This window comes from Musca domestica, unplaced genomic scaffold, assembly GCF_030504385.1.
Source record: "Musca domestica strain aabys unplaced genomic scaffold, Musca_domestica.polishedcontigs.V.1.1 74, whole genome shotgun sequence".
Lineage (NCBI taxonomy): Eukaryota > Metazoa > Arthropoda > Insecta > Diptera > Muscidae > Musca > Musca domestica.
Window position 1 is genome coordinate 3411426 of NW_026712391.1, and position 23644 is coordinate 3435069.

Below are 23644 nucleotides of genomic sequence, written 5' to 3' on the forward strand. Positions count from 1 at the left end.
TATGCAAATGTTTATGAATAAAAAAATCATATATTATTAACCAAAAAATAATTTAAAGTTTTATTATACTGGGTGAGATGAAAAAACTGCAACCTACTTTAGACTGCTTTCATTTCTAAGCCACTCGTTCGACAGCTGTTAAAATTATTCCAGTGACAGCTCTTTATATTGTTTACAAGCGTACAAAAGCAATTTGGTGAGAATTTTCCTGAAACAAAGTTGTTCGTGATGGAATTCAAGCGTGATAGTGTGATTACTTTATATATGGCTGGAAAACCACAAGTGGCTATCGTTAGAGCACTCCAGCATTTAAATGTGAGTAAATATTTTGATCCTCGTACTATCGCTCGTTAAAGTGATTCTGGTAGCGTAGCCCGACGTCAAGGAAGTGGACGGAAAAAAACAGCAAGATCAGCAGAAATGGTTCCAAAAATTCAGAAGCGACTTGATCGAAACCCGCGTCGCAGTGGCCGAAAAATGGTTCGTGAGTTCAACATAACGCAATATTCCATTCGGCAAATATTGAAAAATGAGCTCGGGGTAAAGCCATTGAAATTCCCAAAAGTACAAGAACTTACACCGCAACAGAAAGAAAATAGACTCAAAGAGCTAAAGAGTTGCTTCGCTTGGCCGAAAGTGGTGAACTGCCGAATTGGGTTTTCTCCGTCTCCGATGAGAAAACATTCGTTGTCCAGCAATTTGTAAACAAACAAAAAGATCGTGTTTACTTGTTAAAACGGTCAGCTGAAATTGTACACCTTCGGTTGGCCACCAGAACTCAAGTTTTTCATGGATCATTCATTGTTTATTGGATGGTGTTCGGCGATGGTGATGGTGTGGACCTCCATAACAGCCGTTGGTCGCTCTCCGCTCATGTTAATCGACCGTGGCATCAGAATAAATGCCGAATATTATCGCGAAAATATTCTGGAGGGTGTATTTAAGCCTTGGGCACGCAAACATTTTGGCCGCAGACTTTGGAAATTCCAACAGGACTCAGCACGCGCCACCCAAGAATGGTTACAAAATGAGGTTCCTCGCTTCATTTCCAGCGCACAATGGCCACCAAAATCTCCGGATACCAATCCGTTGGACTATTGTGTCTGGAGTATTTTAGAAAGCTAGGTTGGCACTAAAAAATACCAAAGTGTCGATCACCTCAAGGAAGTGCTTCGCCGGGAATGGGCCAAAATACCGCAGAACAATATTCGGGCAGCGTGCGACGATTTCATTGGCCGTTTGAAGTCCATAGTTTGTGCCAAAATCTAAAATTCTTCAAAAATTTGATGCTATTTCCGAAAATGTTTGCTTTTATTCAATAAAATTTAAGAAAAAATGTACAATTATGGCATTTGGCTTTGCTGCAGTATTTTTATCTCACCCTGTACATTTGAGTAAAAATTTATCAACTTATTTTATTTTGTTCGGAAGCTAGAGTGATTTCCACAGACGGATGGACATCGACAAAGAATTTTATGCTGATCAAGAATATATAAAACTTGTGGGGTCTAAAATATATATTTCGATGTTACAAATAGTTGAAATACAACAAATTGGAATAATTTTTTGAAAGTGATTTATAGATCTTTTGCCACATCTCTTAAAGTGTTTCACTTATATATATTGGGTTTATAGAAAATGTATGTTCACAACCCCATCTAGCGACCTCTATTATTGTTAAATATTTCATTGCACTAATAAATGGTGCTGCGGCATATCCCTGCCACAAACCATTCATTCATTAACACCATCTGGCACCAAAATTAAATTAACATAGACAAATCTGTCAACTAAATGTTAATAACACTACATACACAAAAACTACTAAATAAAACGAGATAATATCACAAATTTTTGTAAAGGACATGGCAAAGCAACAGAGGTAGTCCTATTTGCGAAATTGAGTATGGCAACCCTTTTCCAAAGAACTCGACAATGTCATTTTTCCAACAAAAATTATATTCATACCTAAAATATTTATGTATGGCATATTTTACAAAAATAATGAATAATCTCTTATTTATAAACTAATAAATAAACTCTTATCTTAAGAAGACAAATTTAATTTATCTTTTCTTGGGCTTAAATCTGAATCAGGTCTTAAATCTATATAAACATGATATATTTGTGGGGAAAGTGCTCAATCTTTTAATTTCATGGCAAAACTGGTAAATAGATATGCTGTGCGACCCGAAATGTACGTTTCTTTCACTCATTTGTATTGAACATATTTTGTTTTTATTTAAAAAATTATTAAAAAAAATATATACACATAGTAGGCAGAAGTCCGTCACACTTAAAAAAAAAATTGTCATCAGCTGTAGCTCTACCTTGCCTTTTTATTCCACCATGAGTTTAATTGTATTATTAAAACGCCGCCAATATTATATGGTGTGAGCCAGATTTACCTAAATATGCATGGAGAAATGTGTTATACATTGGGAAGAACTTGATCTGTTGCTCCCTTTGATGAATCGATTAGTGAATTGAACTAGGCAATTTGCGACCTAGGCAACACTAGTTATCGGTTGGTTATTAAAACGTTTTGTTTATGCGGCAAGAAGTTAATAAAATTCAATAAAAATGGCAAGTATATTCAGTATTTTCCTCTCAATATAGTAAAAACTTAACCCTATTTGAATACTTTCAGTTATTTTATTCATTCTTCAAATCGCTGGTCGGCAAAGATGTTGTGGTGGAGCTTAAAAATGATTTAAGGTAAGCATTGCCAATTTCCCACCAATTTTCGCAAATGTTTAATTTGTTCATTCATGTTTTGCAGTATTTGCGGTACTTTGCATTCGGTGGACCAATATTTGAATATAAAACTCACAGACATCAGTGTCACCGATCCTGAGAAATATCCCCACATGTTGTCGGTGAAAAATTGTTTCATACGTGGTTCCGTTGTACGCTATGTCCAACTGCCGGGCGATGAGGTTGACACACAATTGCTGCAAGATGCTGCTCGTAAAGAGGCGGTTAGCTCTAGATGAACTCCGTATAGCATTGATGGCTATATACTACTCTATGGATTAATAAATGTCTAATTTAGTTTTGATTTAAGACTTCAAGTGATACGAAAAAAAAACGTGAAATGAATTTTATAACAAAAAGAAATATAAAATGAAAAGTCAAGAAAACCAGCAAGCAAATTCCAAAAATCTACAATAAATAGCAAAATAGCATTTAAGGAAAGAAGTAAGGAGCCAATACTAGAATAAGCAAGTCAAAGTCGGGGAATAATAAAAACTCGAAACCTTATCAAGTCCTTCAACTTTAATGAATGCATTTCGAAAGAAGAAATTCCAGATGTGATGCTGTTGAAACAAGAAAATCAAGTAGCGCCAATTGTTAGAATTAAGAAAGGTAAATTTTATATTCGTTTTTAGCTGCAACTGTTTCCAGATTATGTATTGATATTCAATTCAATCTATATTCGTTTTGTAAAGAAAAGTGTGTCTCAAAATATTGATTCAAGTTTATAGTTCAAAACTTAAAAAAACAAAGGTTATTAGTAATTTTTATCATTTAAAAATTATCTGCCGCCCAAACCCCATTCCATCATTTCCTGTAAAACCTAATACAGGCGAAATTTGATATAAATTTCTACATCTCGATCCCTGGTTTGCTATTTTATCCATATTAAAATCAAATCCGATTTCAAGTGCGTTTTGGAGTCTTAGAAATACGTTGCAACCGATTCGTCCGAGCTTTAATATTTTGAATTCTTTGTAAGGTATCGATCGAAGTTTTCTGCCATATTTTCAAATAATTTTGCTGTAATTCTGCAGTTTGTTTTCTCAAAGGGTAGAACCCCTCTTCACAGAAAATGTGCGGCAAATAACCCCATATATCCCATTTTTTGCAACTTTACATTGTTTTCAAGTTTTTTTTATCGCTTTGATTGATAGTTGGTCTAGGATTGAGGTGATGGTATTCAATCAGTAGAAGAAAACAAAATAATTTTGAGTTGGCAGTCCAATATAATTGGTTTAGAGATTGATCTGAAGTAGTTTTCACCAAATTCGTTATAATTTGGCTTTCCATATTTTAAGACACCCATAATTTGTTATGATCTCCATAAAGTAGAACCTTTTGAAATGCAGTATTTCGAAGGTTTCGGTTTCTAATAGAATTGACTGGCAATTTGTGCCCCCATTGAACGAAAATCTGATTTACGAAAATATTTCATCGGTTCAAAATTTTGTATAAGCTCCAGTCCTGGCGGTATTTTCAAATTTGAACATATTTTCTACAATTAAATCCCCAAAGATTGTTGTATTGAGCGACTTGAGTAAAATTTTTAACTATATTTAGTCATTGACACAAGAAGGGCTCTGCTCTTTGATCAGCCAAATTGGCTATAATTTTTTCGTTTTGAGATGGTATTAGCACTTCGGCATGGTCAAAATTTAATGCCGTTTTGCTTGTTTCAAGTTAATTGTATATTTGCTTTTGTTATACCCTTCACCATACATACTATAGAGGGTATATTGAGTGTCATTTCGGTTGTAACTCCGCGAAATAAGCTTTTTTATTCTATGTCGATTTAGCAAACGCTTGTCCGTGGAAATCATTCTAGCTTCTAAACAAAATGAAGTAGATTGAACAAATGTTTTTGATGAGATGAATTTTAGCTCCACATTTTTATTAACTAATTGTACCGCCAGATTGAAGGTGTCTTGGCGGTTTTGGTCACATTTTTGGACAGAATTTTGCGAGTTGTATGTTTGTAAATTTGCAGTTTATGTTTCCCTTTAAGTGGGGAAATATCCTTCCAAACAACTGCCAATATAGATAGAAGATTATGTAAAGTCCCCACATAACCGTACCACCGATACTCGGCTTTTTCATAATTTTCGTTACATGAATTGTACCAAATTTGGTATTTGGAGTTCGTAATGGATACCACCTCCACTGGAAGAAAATTGCCAACGTCTTCGTATAGCCGCCAATACAACAGTACCTTCCTATATTTCGAATTTTTATGACTTTTACTTACAGTTTTCAACGAAATTATCTCAAAGTTGGTATTTGGAGTTCGTAGTAGGCCTCGCCCTCGCTCTTATGGCCTCATATAAATATAAATTTTAGCGACATTTTTCAACGGACTTTTTTACCTTTTGCAATTTTCTTCCAAATGGTAGAGGGTATTAAAGGTTCGTCACGTCCGAACTTAGCTGCTTTTGTACTTGTTATATCCTCAGTCATATGGTTGCAAAGGTTATATATCATTTGACGCGCCGAAACGTATCTCATCGAAATAACGGTTTTGGACCCTAGGTCTCTTTGAACCAAATCTGTTTCAGGATATTTGGAGTCGATCTAGACGTGTCGGTTCGAACATCCGTCTGGCTGGCTGGTGCACACAAAAGGGTTAAAATTTGGAATAATTATAACTTTTATAAAATGTGATGTAAGTGTCCGATTGTCTTCAAATTCCACACATCTCAATATTTTTATTAACCCAAGGTCTGATGTGAAGATGACATATATCGCTTAACTCCTTCTGATACCTCCCCCACAAAAGATAAAACTTTTCAAAGAAAATAATTAATAGAAAGAGTATAATTCGATTTTGTGCAAACTTTGCAAATCCCAATATTTTTGACAGTGCTAAAATGGACTTTATCGGCCCACTCCATCAAGTGCCTCCCCCACAAAACATCAAAATTTGAAATAATTATAACTCATTGTCTTCAAATTTTGCACATCGTAATATTTCTTTCAACACAATATCAGGTGTGTAGACGAAACATATCGGACCATTCCGTCTGGAACCTCTCCACAGGGCGGCAAAAATTTGGAATAAATATATCTCTTATGAAATGTGAAGACAGAGTCCGATTGTCTTCAAATTTCGGACATCCTAAAATTTGGTGTGAAGACGGAATATATCGCACCATTACATCAAGTACCTGCTCCACAAAGGGTCAAAATTTTGAATAGTTATAACTCTTCTAACATGTGAAATAAGAGTCCGATTGTTTTCAAATTTCACACATTCCAATATTTTTATTAACACAAGATGTGGTGTGAAGGGGGGACATATCGGTCCAATCCTTCGGGTAATTATATCTCTTAAAAAAGTCGAAATAAACATCGGATTCTCTTCACAATTCACAATTCACAATTCAATATTTCTTTCAACACAAAAACAGGCGTGAAGATAAAGATATGTGGGACCACTCCCTTTGGTACCTCCCACAACGGGTAAACTTTTTGAATAATTTTCTCCAAGCTACTCCTTTTACCGTTCATTAAGAAAACACAATATTTTACACTCAAAATACATACAAACTTTTATTGAATAAAATTTCGTTGATGATCTATATTAGAAGAATATAACAATTTGATGGTAAATATAATTAACTTTAACTTATTGTATATAATTTATGTTTGTATAAACTTGTTTTTATTTATTTATTTACATGAATTTTTGTATGTCTATCTTGATATTATGTTTTTTTTTTCAACAATATAATCACTTTTGATAATTTATTGTTTGTGAATAATTTAAATTAACAATTTTAACTAAGAATATAACTACTATCTTGAAAACCAAAATTCACACAAAATCTTTTTCAGTAACGAATTTCCATTTGAATTCCAGTTTACTTGAGTTTTAAAAATTATTTTCGTAATGATTTAGTGGGTAAATGATTAATAATATATGAATGATTCATGTTTGAATAAAAGTGTAACTAATCTGCCTCTTAACTAATATCTCAAAATTCTTTAAACACGAAGACACTTGAAAATGCTCATGGAAAACTTAAGTTGAAATATTTTCAATTTTACTTTTGAATATTTGAAAAAAACCTATGCTTAACGAGGAAGTACAAAAACTACGATTTCATACAGAATATTTTTACAAATTTTGGATTTCAACATAAAAACATAAAAATGAAAAAAATTATTTCATTTCTTTTAACTTTTATTTCAGGAATATGAAAACAAATCTTTTAAATTTGGGACTTTTAAAATTAGATTGGTAAGTAGTAGTTTCTTTTGTATTTAATTGTTTTTTTCTATTATTCATTCATTTTTTTTCTCATTGTAGATTAAAGCTCGTCAGACTATGTGCCAGAAAATGTACAAACAAACTTCGTGATGAACTTTACTGATGCATCAAATCTATTAAATCACAGTAAGTTTTTCACAGAACAAACACAACATATTTTACACAATATACATACATTATTTATTGATTTCATTGGATAACCACTTACATTGTTAATATTCAGTTTGACTGATTCGTTTAATTGAGGAAATTTAAATTTCAACAAAACTATTATACATTGGTTAATAGGGGTTATATACCAGCATGTATGTATATACAAACATCTGTTGATGTGGAACTATGTACACAATTATTACATCAAAAGTCAAGTAGGTTAACAACCATCAATGCATAAAACATATTTGGTAATGGTTTCTACGGTTATTTTATGCAGAATTCTTTCGTGTGAAAAAAAAAAATTCTTAAAAGGGGCATGCGTCAAAATCTGGACTTACCTTGAAAAAAAATATATAAGTAGACCTATATTGTAAATTTCCTTCTGAAATACGAATCGCGGCAAATTACTGCAATTTTTTAGAAAAAGCATTTGAATTCCTTGATGTACTCAAAATCCAAATAGTAGATCTATGTAAGACTTTGCTGCAAGTAGGGAAATTACATAGACTGACGAGGTGATGTTTCGGCCCTCTAATAAACAAAACTTCTGTGCAAATTCCCATATAAATAGGATCCTTTAATGCTCTCGTGACCTCTCGTCATATTTTAAATTCACAGTCAGGGACATTCCTAGTGGTCCCGCCTCTACATTGTCGATCAGTACCCATAAGCCCTTCCTCTCTAGGCAAGGGGAATAAAAGTGTCGCTGAATTCCCCGGTCGCCAAAGTACTAAATCCAATGAGGCGAGAGAAAAAAAAGCTTAAAAATCCCATCGTAGCTGAAGAGCTAGAGCTGCACCGAAAAATCCGAATAGTTTTAGCATAATTAGAACCCAGATGGCCCCAATACGCGTTGGGACCGTCTCCGGTATCGTTATAGACCCAATCTAGAAGTAGAACTAAATTGAGAAGAATCAGAACGAACATAGCAGCAGCAGCTGCTACAACAACAACTGGACTTAGAGGCAGAACCCGATTGAACTGAGTAAGAAATGGAAACCGAACGAACACAGATGTATGAGCTGCTACAACAACAACAACTGCAGCAGTCGTTATATTCATGGGGATCCGGTCAAACTCACTGATAAGAAGTTACAGCTTATCAGGACGAACCTGAAGTTCTTAGGAAATTCGAGAGGAACTATCCCGTCTCTCGATGAGCATGATCTCCACTTACAGAGCAGCAGTAAAACCTGTCGAGGCCTCAAAAAATGCGGCGACTGTGGAAAGTTTCAGCTTACCTGAAAAAGTTGGCTTCGAAGGAGACGGAACGTAAGCGATATATTATAAAGGATTCTGATATACCACTATTCTTAGGAAGATAATGCTACAACGAAGTCTTCAGATCTTGAAATTGCCTGTGAGGAGGAAGACCAGTTCGATGTCTGCCTCTAATTTTTCCAAACAGATTCTGCTGAGCCCAGCTGTGATGTCACCGTCTCCACCTATCGCTACGGTGTTGAAGGTGAAGACACAGATGGGCAGGGCAATGTTTGCCAAGAATGTGGTCACGAAAAGACGGCAGATGGACACACCGCCACGGAAGCGCAGACTTTATGAAAGAATGCTGCCTTAAAGACGACTAAAGGTCAACTGTGGGGCAGCAACCCGCAACCAACAACGGACGACACCGTAGGATCTAAGGGTAGCGGACATTAATCATGGCTCCAAAGTCACTAAATCCACCTCGCAGCCAGTGACGGTGAAGAGGATGGAGTTAACTGAGGGGCAGTAATCCGAGCAGTAGAAAAAGGTGACAACACAGGCGGAAAACCGTCCGACCCACGTGCTTCGGTTGTGGCGAAAAAGGACAGTGAGAAGCACACTCATAGGGAAAGGAAAGATGAAACAGCATTTGCCGCTTCGCAGAAGCCTTACAGGCGAAATTTGATATAAATTTCTACATCTCGATCCCTGGTTTGCTATTTTATCCATATTAAAATCAAATCCGATTTCAAGTGCGTTTTGGAGTCTTAGAAATACGTTGCAACCGATTCGTCCGAGCTTTAATATTTTGAATTCTTTGTAAGGTATCGATCGAAGTTTTCTGCCATATTTTCAAATAATTTTGCTGTAATTCTGCAGTTTGTTTTCTCAAAGGGTAGAACCCCTCTTCACAGAAAATGTGCGGCAAATAACCCCATATATCCCATTTTTTGCAACTTTACATTGTTTTCAAGTTTTTTTTATCGCTTTGATTGATAGTTGGTCTAGGATTGAGGTGATGGTATTCAATCAGTAGAAGAAAACAAAATAATTTTGAGTTGGCAGTCCAATATAATTGGTTTAGAGATTGATCTGAAGTAGTTTTCACCAAATTCGTTATAATTTGGCTTTCCATATTTTAAGACACCCATAATTTGTTATGATCTCCATAAAGTAGAACCTTTTGAAATGCAGTATTTCGAAGGTTTCGGTTTCTAATAGAATTGACTGGCAATTTGTGCCCCCATTGAACGAAAATCTGATTTACGAAAATATTTCATCGGTTCAAAATTTTGTATAAGCTCCAGTCCTGGCGGTATTTTCAAATTTGAACATATTTTCTACAATTAAATCCCCAAAGATTGTTGTATTGAGCGACTTGAGTAAAATTTTTAACTATATTTAGTCATTGACACAAGAAGGGCTCTGCTCTTTGATCAGCCAAATTGGCTATAATTTTTTCGTTTTGAGATGGTATTAGCACTTCGGCATGGTCAAAATTTAATGCCGTTTTGCTTGTTTCAAGTTAATTGTATATTTGCTTTTGTTATACCCTTCACCATACATACTATAGAGGGTATATTGAGTGTCATTTCGGTTGTAACTCCGCGAAATAAGCTTTTTTATTCTATGTCGATTTAGCAAACGCTTGTCCGTGGAAATCATTCTAGCTTCTAAACAAAATGAAGTAGATTGAACAAATGTTTTTGATGAGATGAATTTTAGCTCCACATTTTTATTAACTAATTGTACCGCCAGATTGAAGGTGTCTTGGCGGTTTTGGTCACATTTTTGGACAGAATTTTGCGAGTTGTATGTTTGTAAATTTGCAGTTTATGTTTCCCTTTAAGTGGGGAAATATCCTTCCAAACAACTGCCAATATAGATAGAAGATTATGTAAAGTCCCCACATAACCGTACCACCGATACTCGGCTTTTTCATAATTTTCGTTACATGAATTGTACCAAATTTGGTATTTGGAGTTCGTAATGGATACCACCTCCACTGGAAGAAAATTGCCAACGTCTTCGTATAGCCGCCAATACAACAGTACCTTCCTATATTTCGAATTTTTATGACTTTTACTTACAGTTTTCAACGAAATTATCTCAAAGTTGGTATTTGGAGTTCGTAGTAGGCCTCGCCCTCGCTCTTATGGCCTCATATAAATATAAATTTTAGCGACATTTTTCAACGGACTTTTTTACCTTTTGCAATTTTCTTCCAAATGGTAGAGGGTATTAAAGGTTCGTCACGTCCGAACTTAGCTGCTTTTGTACTTGTTATATCCTCAGTCATATGGTTGCAAAGGTTATATATCATTTGACGCGCCGAAACGTATCTCATCGAAATAACGGTTTTGGACCCTAGGTCTCTTTGAACCAAATCTGTTTCAGGATATTTGGAGTCGATCTAGACGTGTCGGTTCGAACATCCGTCTGGCTGGCTGGTGCACACAAAAGGGTTAAAATTTGGAATAATTATAACTTTTATAAAATGTGATGTAAGTGTCCGATTGTCTTCAAATTCCACACATCTCAATATTTTTATTAACCCAAGGTCTGATGTGAAGATGACATATATCGCTTAACTCCTTCTGATACCTCCCCCACAAAAGATAAAACTTTTCAAAGAAAATAATTAATAGAAAGAGTATAATTCGATTTTGTGCAAACTTTGCAAATCCCAATATTTTTGACAGTGCTAAAATGGACTTTATCGGCCCACTCCATCAAGTGCCTCCCCCACAAAACATCAAAATTTGAAATAATTATAACTCATTGTCTTCAAATTTTGCACATCGTAATATTTCTTTCAACACAATATCAGGTGTGTAGACGAAACATATCGGACCATTCCGTCTGGAACCTCTCCACAGGGCGGCAAAAATTTGGAATAAATATATCTCTTATGAAATGTGAAGACAGAGTCCGATTGTCTTCAAATTTCGGACATCCTAAAATTTGGTGTGAAGACGGAATATATCGCACCATTACATCAAGTACCTGCTCCACAAAGGGTCAAAATTTTGAATAGTTATAACTCTTCTAACATGTGAAATAAGAGTCCGATTGTTTTCAAATTTCACACATTCCAATATTTTTATTAACACAAGATGTGGTGTGAAGGGGGGACATATCGGTCCAATCCTTCGGGTAATTATATCTCTTAAAAAAGTCGAAATAAACATCGGATTCTCTTCACAATTCACAATTCACAATTCAATATTTCTTTCAACACAAAAACAGGCGTGAAGATAAAGATATGTGGGACCACTCCCTTTGGTACCTCCCACAACGGGTAAACTTTTTGAATAATTTTCTCCAAGCTACTCCTTTTACCGTTCATTAAGAAAACACAATATTTTACACTCAAAATACATACAAACTTTTATTGAATAAAATTTCGTTGATGATCTATATTAGAAGAATATAACAATTTGATGGTAAATATAATTAACTTTAACTTATTGTATATAATTTATGTTTGTATAAACTTGTTTTTATTTATTTATTTACATGAATTTTTGTATGTCTATCTTGATATTATGTTTTTTTTTTCAACAATATAATCACTTTTGATAATTTATTGTTTGTGAATAATTTAAATTAACAATTTTAACTAAGAATATAACTACTATCTTGAAAACCAAAATTCACACAAAATCTTTTCAGTAACGAATTTCCATTTGAATTCCAGTTTACTTGAGTTTTAAAAATTATTTTCGTAATGATTTAGTGGGTAAATGATTAATAATATATGAATGATTCATGTTTGAATAAAAGTGTAACTAATCTGCCTCTTAACTAATATCTCAAAATTCTTTAAACACGAAGACACTTGAAAATGCTCATGGAAAACTTAAGTTGAAATATTTTCAATTTTACTTTTGAATATTTGAAAAAAACCTATGCTTAACGAGGAAGTACAAAAACTACGATTTCATACAGAATATTTTTACAAATTTTGGATTTCAACATAAAAACATAAAAATGAAAAAAATTATTTCATTTCTTTTAACTTTTATTTCAGGAATATGAAAACAAATCTTTTAAATTTGGGACTTTTAAAATTAGATTGGTAAGTAGTAGTTTCTTTTGTATTTAATTGTTTTTTTCTATTATTCATTCATTTTTTTTCTCATTGTAGATTAAAGCTCGTCAGACTATGTGCCAGAAAATGTACAAACAAACTTCGTGATGAACTTTACTGATGCATCAAATCTATTAAATCACAGTAAGTTTTTCACAGAACAAACACAACATATTTTACACAATATACATACATTATTTATTGATTTCATTGGATAACCACTTACATTGTTAATATTCAGTTTGACTGATTCGTTTAATTGAGGAAATTTAAATTTCAACAAAACTATTATACATTGGTTAATAGGGGTTATATACCAGCATGTATGTATATACAAACATCTGTTGATGTGGAACTATGTACACAATTATTACATCAAAAGTCAAGTAGGTTAACAACCATCAATGCATAAAACATATTTGGTAATGGTTTCTACGGTTATTTTATGCAGAATTCTTTCGTGTGAAAAAAAAAAATTCTTAAAAGGGGCATGCGTCAAAATCTGGACTTACCTTGAAAAAAAATATATAAGTAGACCTATATTGTAAATTTCCTTCTGAAATACGAATCGCGGCAAATTACTGCAATTTTTTAGAAAAAGCATTTGAATTCCTTGATGTACTCAAAATCCAAATAGTAGATCTATGTAAGACTTTGCTGCAAGTAGGGAAATTACATAGACTGACGAGGTGATGTTTCGGCCCTCTAATAAACAAAACTTCTGTGCAAATTCCCATATAAATAGGATCCTTTAATGCTCTCGTGACCTCTCGTCATATTTTAAATTCACAGTCAGGGACATTCCTAGTGGTCCCGCCTCTACATTGTCGATCAGTACCCATAAGCCCTTCCTCTCTAGGCAAGGGGAATAAAAGTGTCGCTGAATTCCCCGGTCGCCAAAGTACTAAATCCAATGAGGCGAGAGAAAAAAAAAGCTTAAAAATCCCATCGTAGCTGAAGAGCTAGAGCTGCACCGAAAAATCCGAATAGTTTTAGCATAATTAGAACCCAGATGGCCCCAATACGCGTTGGGACCGTCTCCGGTATCGTTATAGACCCAATCTAGAAGTAGAACTAAATTGAGAAGAATCAGAACGAACATAGCAGCAGCAGCTGCTACAACAACAACTGGACTTAGAGGCAGAACCCGATTGAACTGAGTAAGAAATGGAAACCGAACGAACACAGATGTATGAGCTGCTACAACAACAACAACTGCAGCAGTCGTTATATTCATGGGGATCCGGTCAAACTCACTGATAAGAAGTTACAGCTTATCAGGACGAACCTGAAGTTCTTAGGAAATTCGAGAGGAACTATCCCGTCTCTCGATGAGCATGATCTCCACTTACAGAGCAGCAGTAAAACCTGTCGAGGCCTCAAAAAATGCGGCGACTGTGGAAAGTTTCAGCTTACCTGAAAAAGTTGGCTTCGAAGGAGACGGAACGTAAGCGATATATTATAAAGGATTCTGATATACCACTATTCTTAGGAAGATAATGCTACAACGAAGTCTTCAGATCTTGAAATTGCCTGTGAGGAGGAAGACCAGTTCGATGTCTGCCTCTAATTTTTCCAAACAGATTCTGCTGAGCCCAGCTGTGATGTCACCGTCTCCACCTATCGCTACGGTGTTGAAGGTGAAGACACAGATGGGCAGGGCAATGTTTGCCAAGAATGTGGTCACGAAAAGACGGCAGATGGACACACCGCCACGGAAGCGCAGACTTTATGAAAGAATGCTGCCTTAAAGACGACTAAAGGTCAACTGTGGGGCAGCAACCCGCAACCAACAACGGACGACACCGTAGGATCTAAGGGTAGCGGACATTAATCATGGCTCCAAAGTCACTAAATCCACCTCGCAGCCAGTGACGGTGAAGAGGATGGAGTTAACTGAGGGGCAGTAATCCGAGCAGTAGAAAAAGGTGACAACACAGGCGGAAAACCGTCCGACCCACGTGCTTCGGTTGTGGCGAAAAAGGACAGTGAGAAGCACACTCATAGGGAAAGGAAAGATGAAACAGCATTTGCCGCTTCGCAGAAGCCTTGCGAACCACAGGCGAAGTAGAACTGTCCATCTGCTCAATATATTTCACCGGAGTATCTAAGAGTACCGAACATTAATCAGGGAATGATCTCAATGGGTTCATCAGCGAGCATTATTGGCCACTGATCGACGGGAACCCAGTGCATCTACCTTTCCGATGAGGTGGAGTAGAGCAACGTGCGGATTGGCCGTGCTGCGTTTTACAGGGGAGCCAGGCTCATTACCTGCGACAATCAGGAATCTGTTGATCTTTAATGGCTGCAGTTAATGGCCATTAATCGCTTTGGGAAGGCAGTTAGGTCGCCGCTGAGCCTGTATCAATGATCCGATGTGATATGATAGCTTCTGTATGGATTCGGCCTCCTGTAATGAAGTTGAATGAGATCTTGAAGGTGGCTGAAGTCTTAGCACTGGAATCTGTCAAGGACAACGGTTTTAAAGGCACTGGAAGCTGCCAAGAACCAGCTATGATGGTGGCTACACATAAGGCCGGAGAGGCCTTCCTAAGAAGTCGCTTTGTCTTCCCGCAATGCAAATAGATGGTGTAATGGCGTCTGGCCTCATCAAGTTCGACAAGGCCGCGTCTGCAAAAACTTCTACTAACCCTCTCGATGTCTAAAATTGATGTAGCCCTAGTTCAGGAGTTGAAGGAGATCTTGAAGGTCGTTGAAGGTGGTTGAAGTCTTAGCACTGGAATCTGTCAAGGACAAAGGGCTGGTTTTAAAGGCACTGGAAGCTGCCAAGAACTACGGAATGGCTATGATGGTGGCCACACATAAGGCCGGAGGGGCCTTCCTAAGAAGTCGCTTTGTTTTCCCACGATGTCTAAAATTGATATAGCCCTAGTCCAGGAGCCCTTTATTTTAATAATAGGACTTTAGCTTTTATCTGATATTCCAGGTTCCCAATCCTGGATGATAAAGAGTAAGGACGGTTAAGAATTTAATTACAAACTTGAACGTAGAGCAGATTAAGGAAAATGTAATATTAAAGATACTTAAATCTATTTTTAATTTGGTTTACATTTCAGATGGATGGGTGTGTGTGTGTGTGGGTTGTTATCTTAAAAATAAAATATTGTCTTTAATTTAATTTCACATACATTTACAATGATAATTATTTAATTTACAATTTAAAACGAAATTTAATTCATAATTTATTTTAAATATCTTAGGTTTTTTAATTTTTACATTTAAACTTATTTTTTTTGCGTTTCAAAACACAGCCTTAGATTCTTCTTATAGATAACATTATGTATATATTTAAATATTTAATTTGAATTTTCAAATAGACATGAATGGTGTTTTTTTCTTGTTTTATTTTACTCTCAAGTAGCCAAAAACTTTTTATATACAAACTCAATATCCCTCAAAAGAAAATTCCCAACATATCATGATACAAAATATTCTTTATTACTGGCCATAACCTGTTCCATTGGTTATTCCTAAGAAAAAATTGCCTACAAAACCTTAGGGAATTTTCTATGGCAAATACCAACAGCTTCTTGGAATTGAACAAAACCAATAACGAATGGCAAGTTGCGATGTTACTTTTCTTACTTTCTTTTTGGCTTTTGTATTTCTCACCTTCTCATACCAGAATATGAATTTAAGAATAAAAAACATCTTCGGAATTGAAATCAATAAGGGAAAAATAATTCCTGAACATTTTGGCAAATATTAGAAAAAAGTTTGTGAATTAGATTTCAAGTATGGTACAATAAAAAGGTATGGTAGATTATACCTTTTTATTATACCATACTTGAAATCTAATTCATAGACTTCTTTCTAATATTTGCAAAAATTTTGAGGAATTATTTTTTTCCCAAAACTTTTTCAATATTTTTTTAATGTACATTTTCTGCTCAAATTTTGTTCTAAGTACGCTCGACTTCTGCCAATTTTGTGTTTGTATTTATTGTTTTGTTTAATTAATGATACGAAGAAACGTACATACATTTCAGGACGTTCATAAAAGATTTTAAGCAGTTTCGGAATTGAATTATTAGACAGTTTAGATCCTAGTTTTCAAAGAAAATCTGGCATTCAATGAAATGCAGTGAATTTAAGTATTATTTTCGATACACATACATATATATACACATACATATATTTTTATATTGGTGTTTTTATAAGACTTTCTTATGGGCTGCCTTGGCCATTTTGGTTGATTTCAAATATGGTTTTGAGTTCATCTCCTTTTGAGGTAAATTTATTTTCTAGCTCGTTTTGCCTCCTATCGTCATAACCTAAACCATTATATTAAGGTGGCTCTCATCGTACCACATATGTATGTACATATACATATTTTTTATATTGGTGTTTTATAAAACTTTCTTATGGGCTGCACACAACAGCCTTGGCCATTTTGGTTGATTTCTTAGATGGTTGTGAGTTCATGTCTTTTGGCGTTCATTTTATTTTATAGCTCGTTTTGCCTTCTATTGTCGCAACTCAAACCATTATATCAAGGTGGCTCTCACCATACTAATCCAATAGCAATGATATTTGTAGATAATTCGCGGTTCTAGAGCACGAATTTGTCATAGGTCTGTCTTGCTTCGCACCTAAATGGGTATACATATACATTTAGAATCGGAAAACAAATCTGAGGCGACTGTTACATATGTACTGCGATTTTTTTTAGTATGAATATCAAGATGGCGCTTATCATTATATATTTTTAAAAATCCTCGAAGTTATTTGAACGCAAAAATAATTTTATAAAAAATCGCGAAGTCCTATAGGGCCCTGCAAATATTTTTAAAAAATCTGTGAACTCCTTTAAGGTCATGAAAATACCGAATATCGGGTGGCACCGTTACATGGAGGGAGGGGGTGTATACGATATCGTGGACCTATGTAGACAATTCTCTTCTTGGGAATAAAGTACTCACAAGGAAATCCTTTTGTGGATTTTAAGACAAATTCATTGAAAAATGTGGCTTAAATCATCAAAATACCGAATATCGGGGGTACCGTTATATGGGAGATATACCATATCGTAGAGCTATATAGACAATTCTCTTTCAGGGAGTAAAGTACTCACAAAGAACTTCAATTCCAATTGAAAAATGTGGCTAAAATCATCGAAATACAAAAATAAGGGGGGGGGTCTAATGTTATATAGGGGCTATACGATAACGTGGACGTATAAACGGTAATTTAAAGCCAAACTCCTCAAGAACACATAAAATCAAATATATTAATTGTTGAGCCTAAAAGTATGCACTAAAATTCAAATATTTCTAAGAATGTTTGTCACTAGCCAATCTGCAACATCCTAAAAGTATGCACACAAATTTAAATATTTTTTAGACAGTTTTTCACATTTAAATGTGAATAAATCTTTTGTGTCTCGTACCGTCGCTCCTTACTGTGATACTGTTAGCGCAGCCCGACGTCAAGGAAGTGGACGGAAGAAAACAGCAACATCAGCAGAAATGGTTCGAAAAGTAAAGCGGCGATTTTATCGAAACCCGCGTCGCAGTGGCCGAAAAATGGTTCGTGAGCTGAACATATCGCAATATTTCGTTCGGCAAACACTGAAAAATGAGCTCGGGGTAAAGCCATTGAAATTCCAAAAAGTGCAAGAACTTACACCGCAACAGCAACAGAATTAAAATAGACTCAAAAGAGCTGAACTGCCGAATTTTATTTTCTCCGCCTCCGATGAGAAAACATTCGTTGTCCAGCAGGTTGTAAACAAACAAAATGATCGTGTTTACTTGCCAAAGAGGTCAGCTGAAAATGTGCACCTTCGGTTGGCCACCAGAACTCAAGCGCCGGCCATGGTGATGGTGTGGGCCGCCATAACAGCCGATGGTCACTCTCCGCTCGTATTAATCGACAATGGCATTAGAATAAGTGCCGAATATTATCGCGAAAATATTCTGGAGCAAATATTTTGGCCGCAGATCTTGGACATTCCAACAGGACTCAGCACCATCGCACACAGCAAGCCCCACACAAAAATGGTAACAAAATTAGGTTTCTTTCTTCATTTCCAGCGCACAATTGCCACCAAAATCTCTGGATACCAATCCGTTGGACTATTCTGTCTGGAGTTTTTTGGAAAGCAAGGCACTAAAAAAATACCAAAGTGTCGATCAAAATACCGCAGAGCAACATTTGGGCAGCGTGTGACGGTTTCATTGGCCGTTTGAAGGCCATAATTCGTGCCAAAGGTGACCAATTCAAACAAATCTAAACTTTTTCTGAAATTTGATACTTTTTCCGACAATTTTTGCTTTCATTCAATAAAATTAAAAAAAATGTAAAAATTATGGCCTCTTAATTTGTTGCAGTTTTTTTATCTCACCCTAACGTAAGCCCATTTTTCCAATCGTTGTGCTAACATTACATTCTTATATTCCCATTGCCATATCTGAATTTCCTTTCATGGCTCTCCGAAAAAAATTCAAAACCGTCGGTTTCAAAAGATTTGAATTGGGAATATGAGCTTTCCACTATCGGTTTAGTTAATGAATATGAATTATTTTAAATTCATCTGTTTAGTTATCCCTAAGATTGGTATAGACCCTGTAATATTGAAAGTAATTAACCACAATTAGAAATGTATTTTAAATAAAAATATTATTACTAAATATATATTTTTTTCATTACAAACTACAGTATATATAAAAATAATTTTAAATTTTTCATTTTCAATTTTTGGTTTACTTTAAAGTTTCTTTTTTTCGCTTGGCTACAGAAAAAAAAAATGTTGTCGCTGTTTTTTGTTGGTGGTGTGGTGGTCATCGTGGCTAATTTACAACCTTGTTTTTGGAAAACAATTGTTTGTCATTTTTGTTTTTTAAAACCAGTCTCTAATTGTTGTCGGGTGATGTGAAAACTCCTCCGGGTTCCATCCATACATTATGTCTCATACACTCGATACACTGTCGTTGCCACAATTGCCGTAGGTGGCTGGACCAATGCCTAGGGTGTTGGAAAGATTATTCGCTGTTCGATAACCATTCTTTGGTGCGGTGAAGGGTGCTGCCGTTGGGCTTATGGAACCTGTATTGGAGCGTTTCATTGCTGCCACACCTCCACGTTGGTTGTCATAGCTCAGTACAATGGAAACGGCTTGGCCTTCACTGACCACAACAGGACCGGCGTCATTGCTGGAATTGTCATTGAGGATTATTTCGCTGGAATGGTTGTGATACTGTCGCTGATTATCGTAATCGTCCATGACGCCAGCTCTTAACGGTTGATTAAAATTCCGTCTACTTCCTGCAGTGTGTACCATTGATCTCTGGTTCGGGTGGGGACTTCTCAGGGAGGCCGATTTCCGTATTAGACCGGGTGTGGGAGTGCCACCACCATTATTTGTTGGCGTCTGCAGTAGACCAATATTCTCCTTGTAATTGCTACCCGTACTGATGCTGCGATAGTAACTCGGCTGGCGATATGTTCTCACCTGGCGGCCATTGCAATCGATTTGTGTCACGGCAGTCAACATGGAGGGGGTCCTTTGTGAGTCACCTCTGAAAGTATATCTAATGTTTAAAACAAGGTATACAACAAAACAAAAAACAAACAAATGGGATACAACACAATGGTGGGTGGAAATGATGAGGAAGGGAAGGGGGGGGGGAGGGTGGTTCAGGAACGTAGGAAGAGGTGGAGAATGGTAGCCATTACCGGGAAATCATAACAAAATTAAAAATGTGGACAAACGGGACAAAAACATAAAAAGTGCCTGTGCTAAGTAAGGAATCATCGATGTCCAGCTATTTGAAATGCTTCTACCAACCTGTTGAGGCTATAGTTGCCATTGTTGTTGTTGCCCTTTTTGCTGGTCTTCCGTTTCATGGGACAGAGGTGGAAGGCTCCGTAGATGAGGGGATTGACCAAACTGTTGGACATGCCGAAAAAGAATATGGCCGATTGTAAATCTTCACCGAACTGGAAAAAAATAGAAAAGAAATAATAGGTGATGTCATTTTTAGGGCTTTATTTTTGTTTGGCGATTAAGGTGGGTGTGTAGATTTCTATTTTTTGTAATTTCCCCATGGCTTTTACAGCCTGTGTCTAGACAGAAAACACTTGCATGCAATTGTCCTAAGGGAGTCAATGAAAAATATCCCATGTGTAGAAAATGTGTGATTGACCCTCCATATGACAAGTATTACCACAAAACAAGTGTTACATGTCCCCTGAGGCCAGGTAGTTAGTTTGTGGAGTAAGAAACACAAGAAGTTTTCTTCAAATAAAACTAAATTCTTATTTTTTTACTTACAAAAAAGACACAATAACACATTTGTTTATAAATAAATATGTGAGTAATAAATTTTAATAAAATATTACATAAATTAATTATTAAGTCTGATTGTGAATAGAAGACCTGCTTAAATGTCTTAAATGGAACGTCTTCTAAAGGTCTTCTAGACAGAAGTGCTTCTATAGGTATAGGACCATTCGAAATATATCCTAGAGTTAGAAGACCTTTAAAACGTCTCTTTTAGGTGGAATTTCTTCTAATTTTCTATGAATAGTGGACACTTAAGAGCTTTACTGTGGAGAAGAGAAATTGAGCAAATCTTCGGTAGCCAGAAGACCTTAAAAATTTGTCATAGTCATGGGCTCAGGATGAAGACGTTCAAAATAAGTTCTTTACAGAACAAATAATGTCAAAAAATCTTCGGTGCATGGAAGACTTTAAAAAGGTCATTTATAAAATGAAGCTCAAATTTACCCCTTCAGTTGATGGGAGACCATACTAAGTAAAGGAAGGAACTTACAAAATCTTAAAAAATCAGATGAAAATACCAATATAATCTTAAAAATTCCGAATATCAGGTGTTAAAATTATATGGGGCTATACGAAAACGTGGATCTCTACAGACAATTGTCTTCCACAGAAGGGGGCGACTATTACGAACTCCAAACTCCAAGTTTGATATAATTCTATTGAAAAATCTACCTAAAATCATCAAAATATAGAATATAGGGAGGTACCGTTGTATAGGGGCTATCCAATTATCTGCCAGAGAAGGCGATTCTACTGAAAACTGCAAATACCAAGTTTGAGATAAGTCTGTTTTTTTTTGTTTTTGCTCAAATTCTTGAAATACCGAATATTGTGAGATATATATAGTTATATGGAGGCTATACGAAGATGCGGATTTGTAGAAGCAATTTTCAGTCATATTACTAACTTCAAATACCAAATTTTAAACGATTGTGGTGAAAAGTGTGTCATTAAATTGTCGAATATCTGGAGATACAGTTATATGGGGACTTTACCAAAAATTGGGCTAATATGGGCAGATTTAAGCAAGGATATTACCTACATATTTGGGACATAATTTACAGCAAATTCTGGTTAAAATTGTGACTAAAAAACAAAGGACCTGAAATCTGCAGGCATAGTTATATGGGGCCTAATCAAATGAATACTATTTCAATAAATCAGCCTGTTTAGTTTCGTTCGGAAGCTACAGTGATTTCCACAGACATCGCTACATCGACACAGAATTTTATTCTGATCCAGAATACAAATACTTGGTGGGGTCTGAAATGTATATTTCGAGGTGTTACAAACGAAATGACAAACTTAATATACCTTCCATACTCTGGCGGAGAGTATAAATAGGTGTGGAATGAAGGTCTTCAAGGATTTCTTTTGAAAGAGGGACTTCTACTCATAGAATGTCTTCGCAATGTTTTCAAAGAATAAAGACATTGAAGCTCTTTTTCAAACAGAAAATCAAAAAGTCTTCTATAGAACGAAGATTTTTAAAAGGTCTGCTATGAAGAAGACCTTGAAAAGACTTTCAAAAGGTAGAGGACTTTCCAGAAGACTTTCAAAAGGTCTTCTATAGATGGATAACTTTTGAATGGTCTTCAAATTCTTAAGAAATCCAAGATTATATCTCCGATAGGACCTTTCGAAATATTCTCTGAAGATCCACGTTAATAGCTCTAATGGGAGCCCTCAACATATATGTTAAAGATCCATGTTAATATCTCTGGTAGGATCACTCAAAATATCGTTTGAAGAACCATTTTTATAGCTCGGATATCGTTTAAAGATCCACGTTTGTGGCTCGGATGAGACTTCACGAAATATTTTTGAAATATGGACGTTTATATCCACGTATCAGTCTCATATACGTGGATATAAACGTCCATAGGACCACCCAAAATATAGTTTAAAGATCCACCTTTATTGATCTGATGGATCCTCTTGAAATATTATTAAATGATGCTCGTTTATAGCTCTGATGGGGTTTTCAAATTAGCTTTTAGAATTTCCGTTCATAGCTTTGATGAGACCTGTCGAAAGTAACAGTTTCTGATGACACTTCTTTAAAACCCACGTTTATAGCTCTAATGGGACCTTTCTAAGTAATCTTTAAAAATCTCTAACGGGACTTCTCAAAATATCCTTTAAAAATTCAAGTTTATTGCTTTGATGGAACATGCCAAAATATTCTTAGAAAATCCTTATTTTGACCACTGATGGGGCTTTCTAAATATCCTTTAAAAATCCCTAATGTGCCCTCCAAAATATCCTTCAAATATTTACATTTATACCTCTAATGGGACCTCTCAAAATATAATTTAAAAATCTCTAACATATATTACTCTGATGGGACCCTTCAAAATATCCTTAAAGGATTCTTGTTTTCAGCATTGATGAGACTTTCAAAATATCCTTTATAATCTCTAATGGGACTTTACAAAATATCTTTACAAGATCCACGTATATAACTCTAATGGAACCTCTCAAAGTATCCTTTAAAAATCTCTAATGGGCCTTCTCAAAAGATCCTTTAAAAATAGATATCTATTGCTCAGACGGAATCTCTCAAAATATCCTTAAAAGATCCTTGTTTTTAGCTCTGGTGAGGCTTCTAAAATGTCCTTTAAAAATCTCTAATGAGGCCTATCAAAATATCCTTAAAAGATCCACGTATATAGCTCTAAATGGACTTCTCAAAATACACTATAAAAATCTGTAGTGGTACCTGTCAAAATATCTTTTACAAGTCTCTAATAAGACCTCTCAAAATTGTCGTAAAAGATTCACGTTAATTGCTCTGATGAAACCTGTCTAAATATCTTTAAAATATCCTCGTTTATAGCTTTGTTGGGAC

The 23644-nt window shown here is 35.5% G+C and overlaps 2 protein-coding genes and 1 long non-coding RNA gene across 3 annotated transcripts in view; 2 read left to right on the top strand and 1 right to left on the bottom strand.

The window, feature by feature from the left end:
• The first annotated feature begins 2499 nt into the window (after positions 1-2499).
• LOC101889940 (U6 snRNA-associated Sm-like protein LSm2) lies at positions 2500-3264 on the top strand. Its single transcript, XM_020038190.2, has 3 exons — positions 2500-2586; positions 2651-2718; positions 2783-3264. Exons 1-3 carry the CDS (start codon positions 2584-2586, stop codon positions 2994-2996), a joined length of 285 nt encoding a protein of 94 aa, XP_019893749.1. The 5' UTR covers positions 2500-2583; the 3' UTR covers positions 2997-3264.
• A 3739-nt stretch (positions 3265-7003) lies between these two features.
• LOC131806359 (uncharacterized) lies at positions 7004-13423 on the top strand. Its single transcript, XR_009344013.1, has 3 exons — positions 7004-7153; positions 12423-12470; positions 12540-13423. It is a non-coding gene; the product is annotated as an uncharacterized LOC131806359 (long non-coding RNA).
• A 5650-nt stretch (positions 13424-19073) lies between these two features.
• LOC101889768 (gonadotropin-releasing hormone receptor) overlaps positions 19074-23644 on the bottom strand; it is an 84987-nt gene continuing 80416 nt past the window's right edge. The window contains exons 5-6 of the mRNA XM_059130390.1: positions 20296-20447; positions 19074-20026 (exon numbers count right to left, since the gene is read on the bottom strand). Of these exons, the coding sequence (XP_058986373.1) occupies positions 19417-20026; positions 20296-20447 (762 nt within the window). The 3' untranslated portion in view covers positions 19074-19416. The remainder of the gene's footprint in view (positions 20027-20295; positions 20448-23644) is intronic.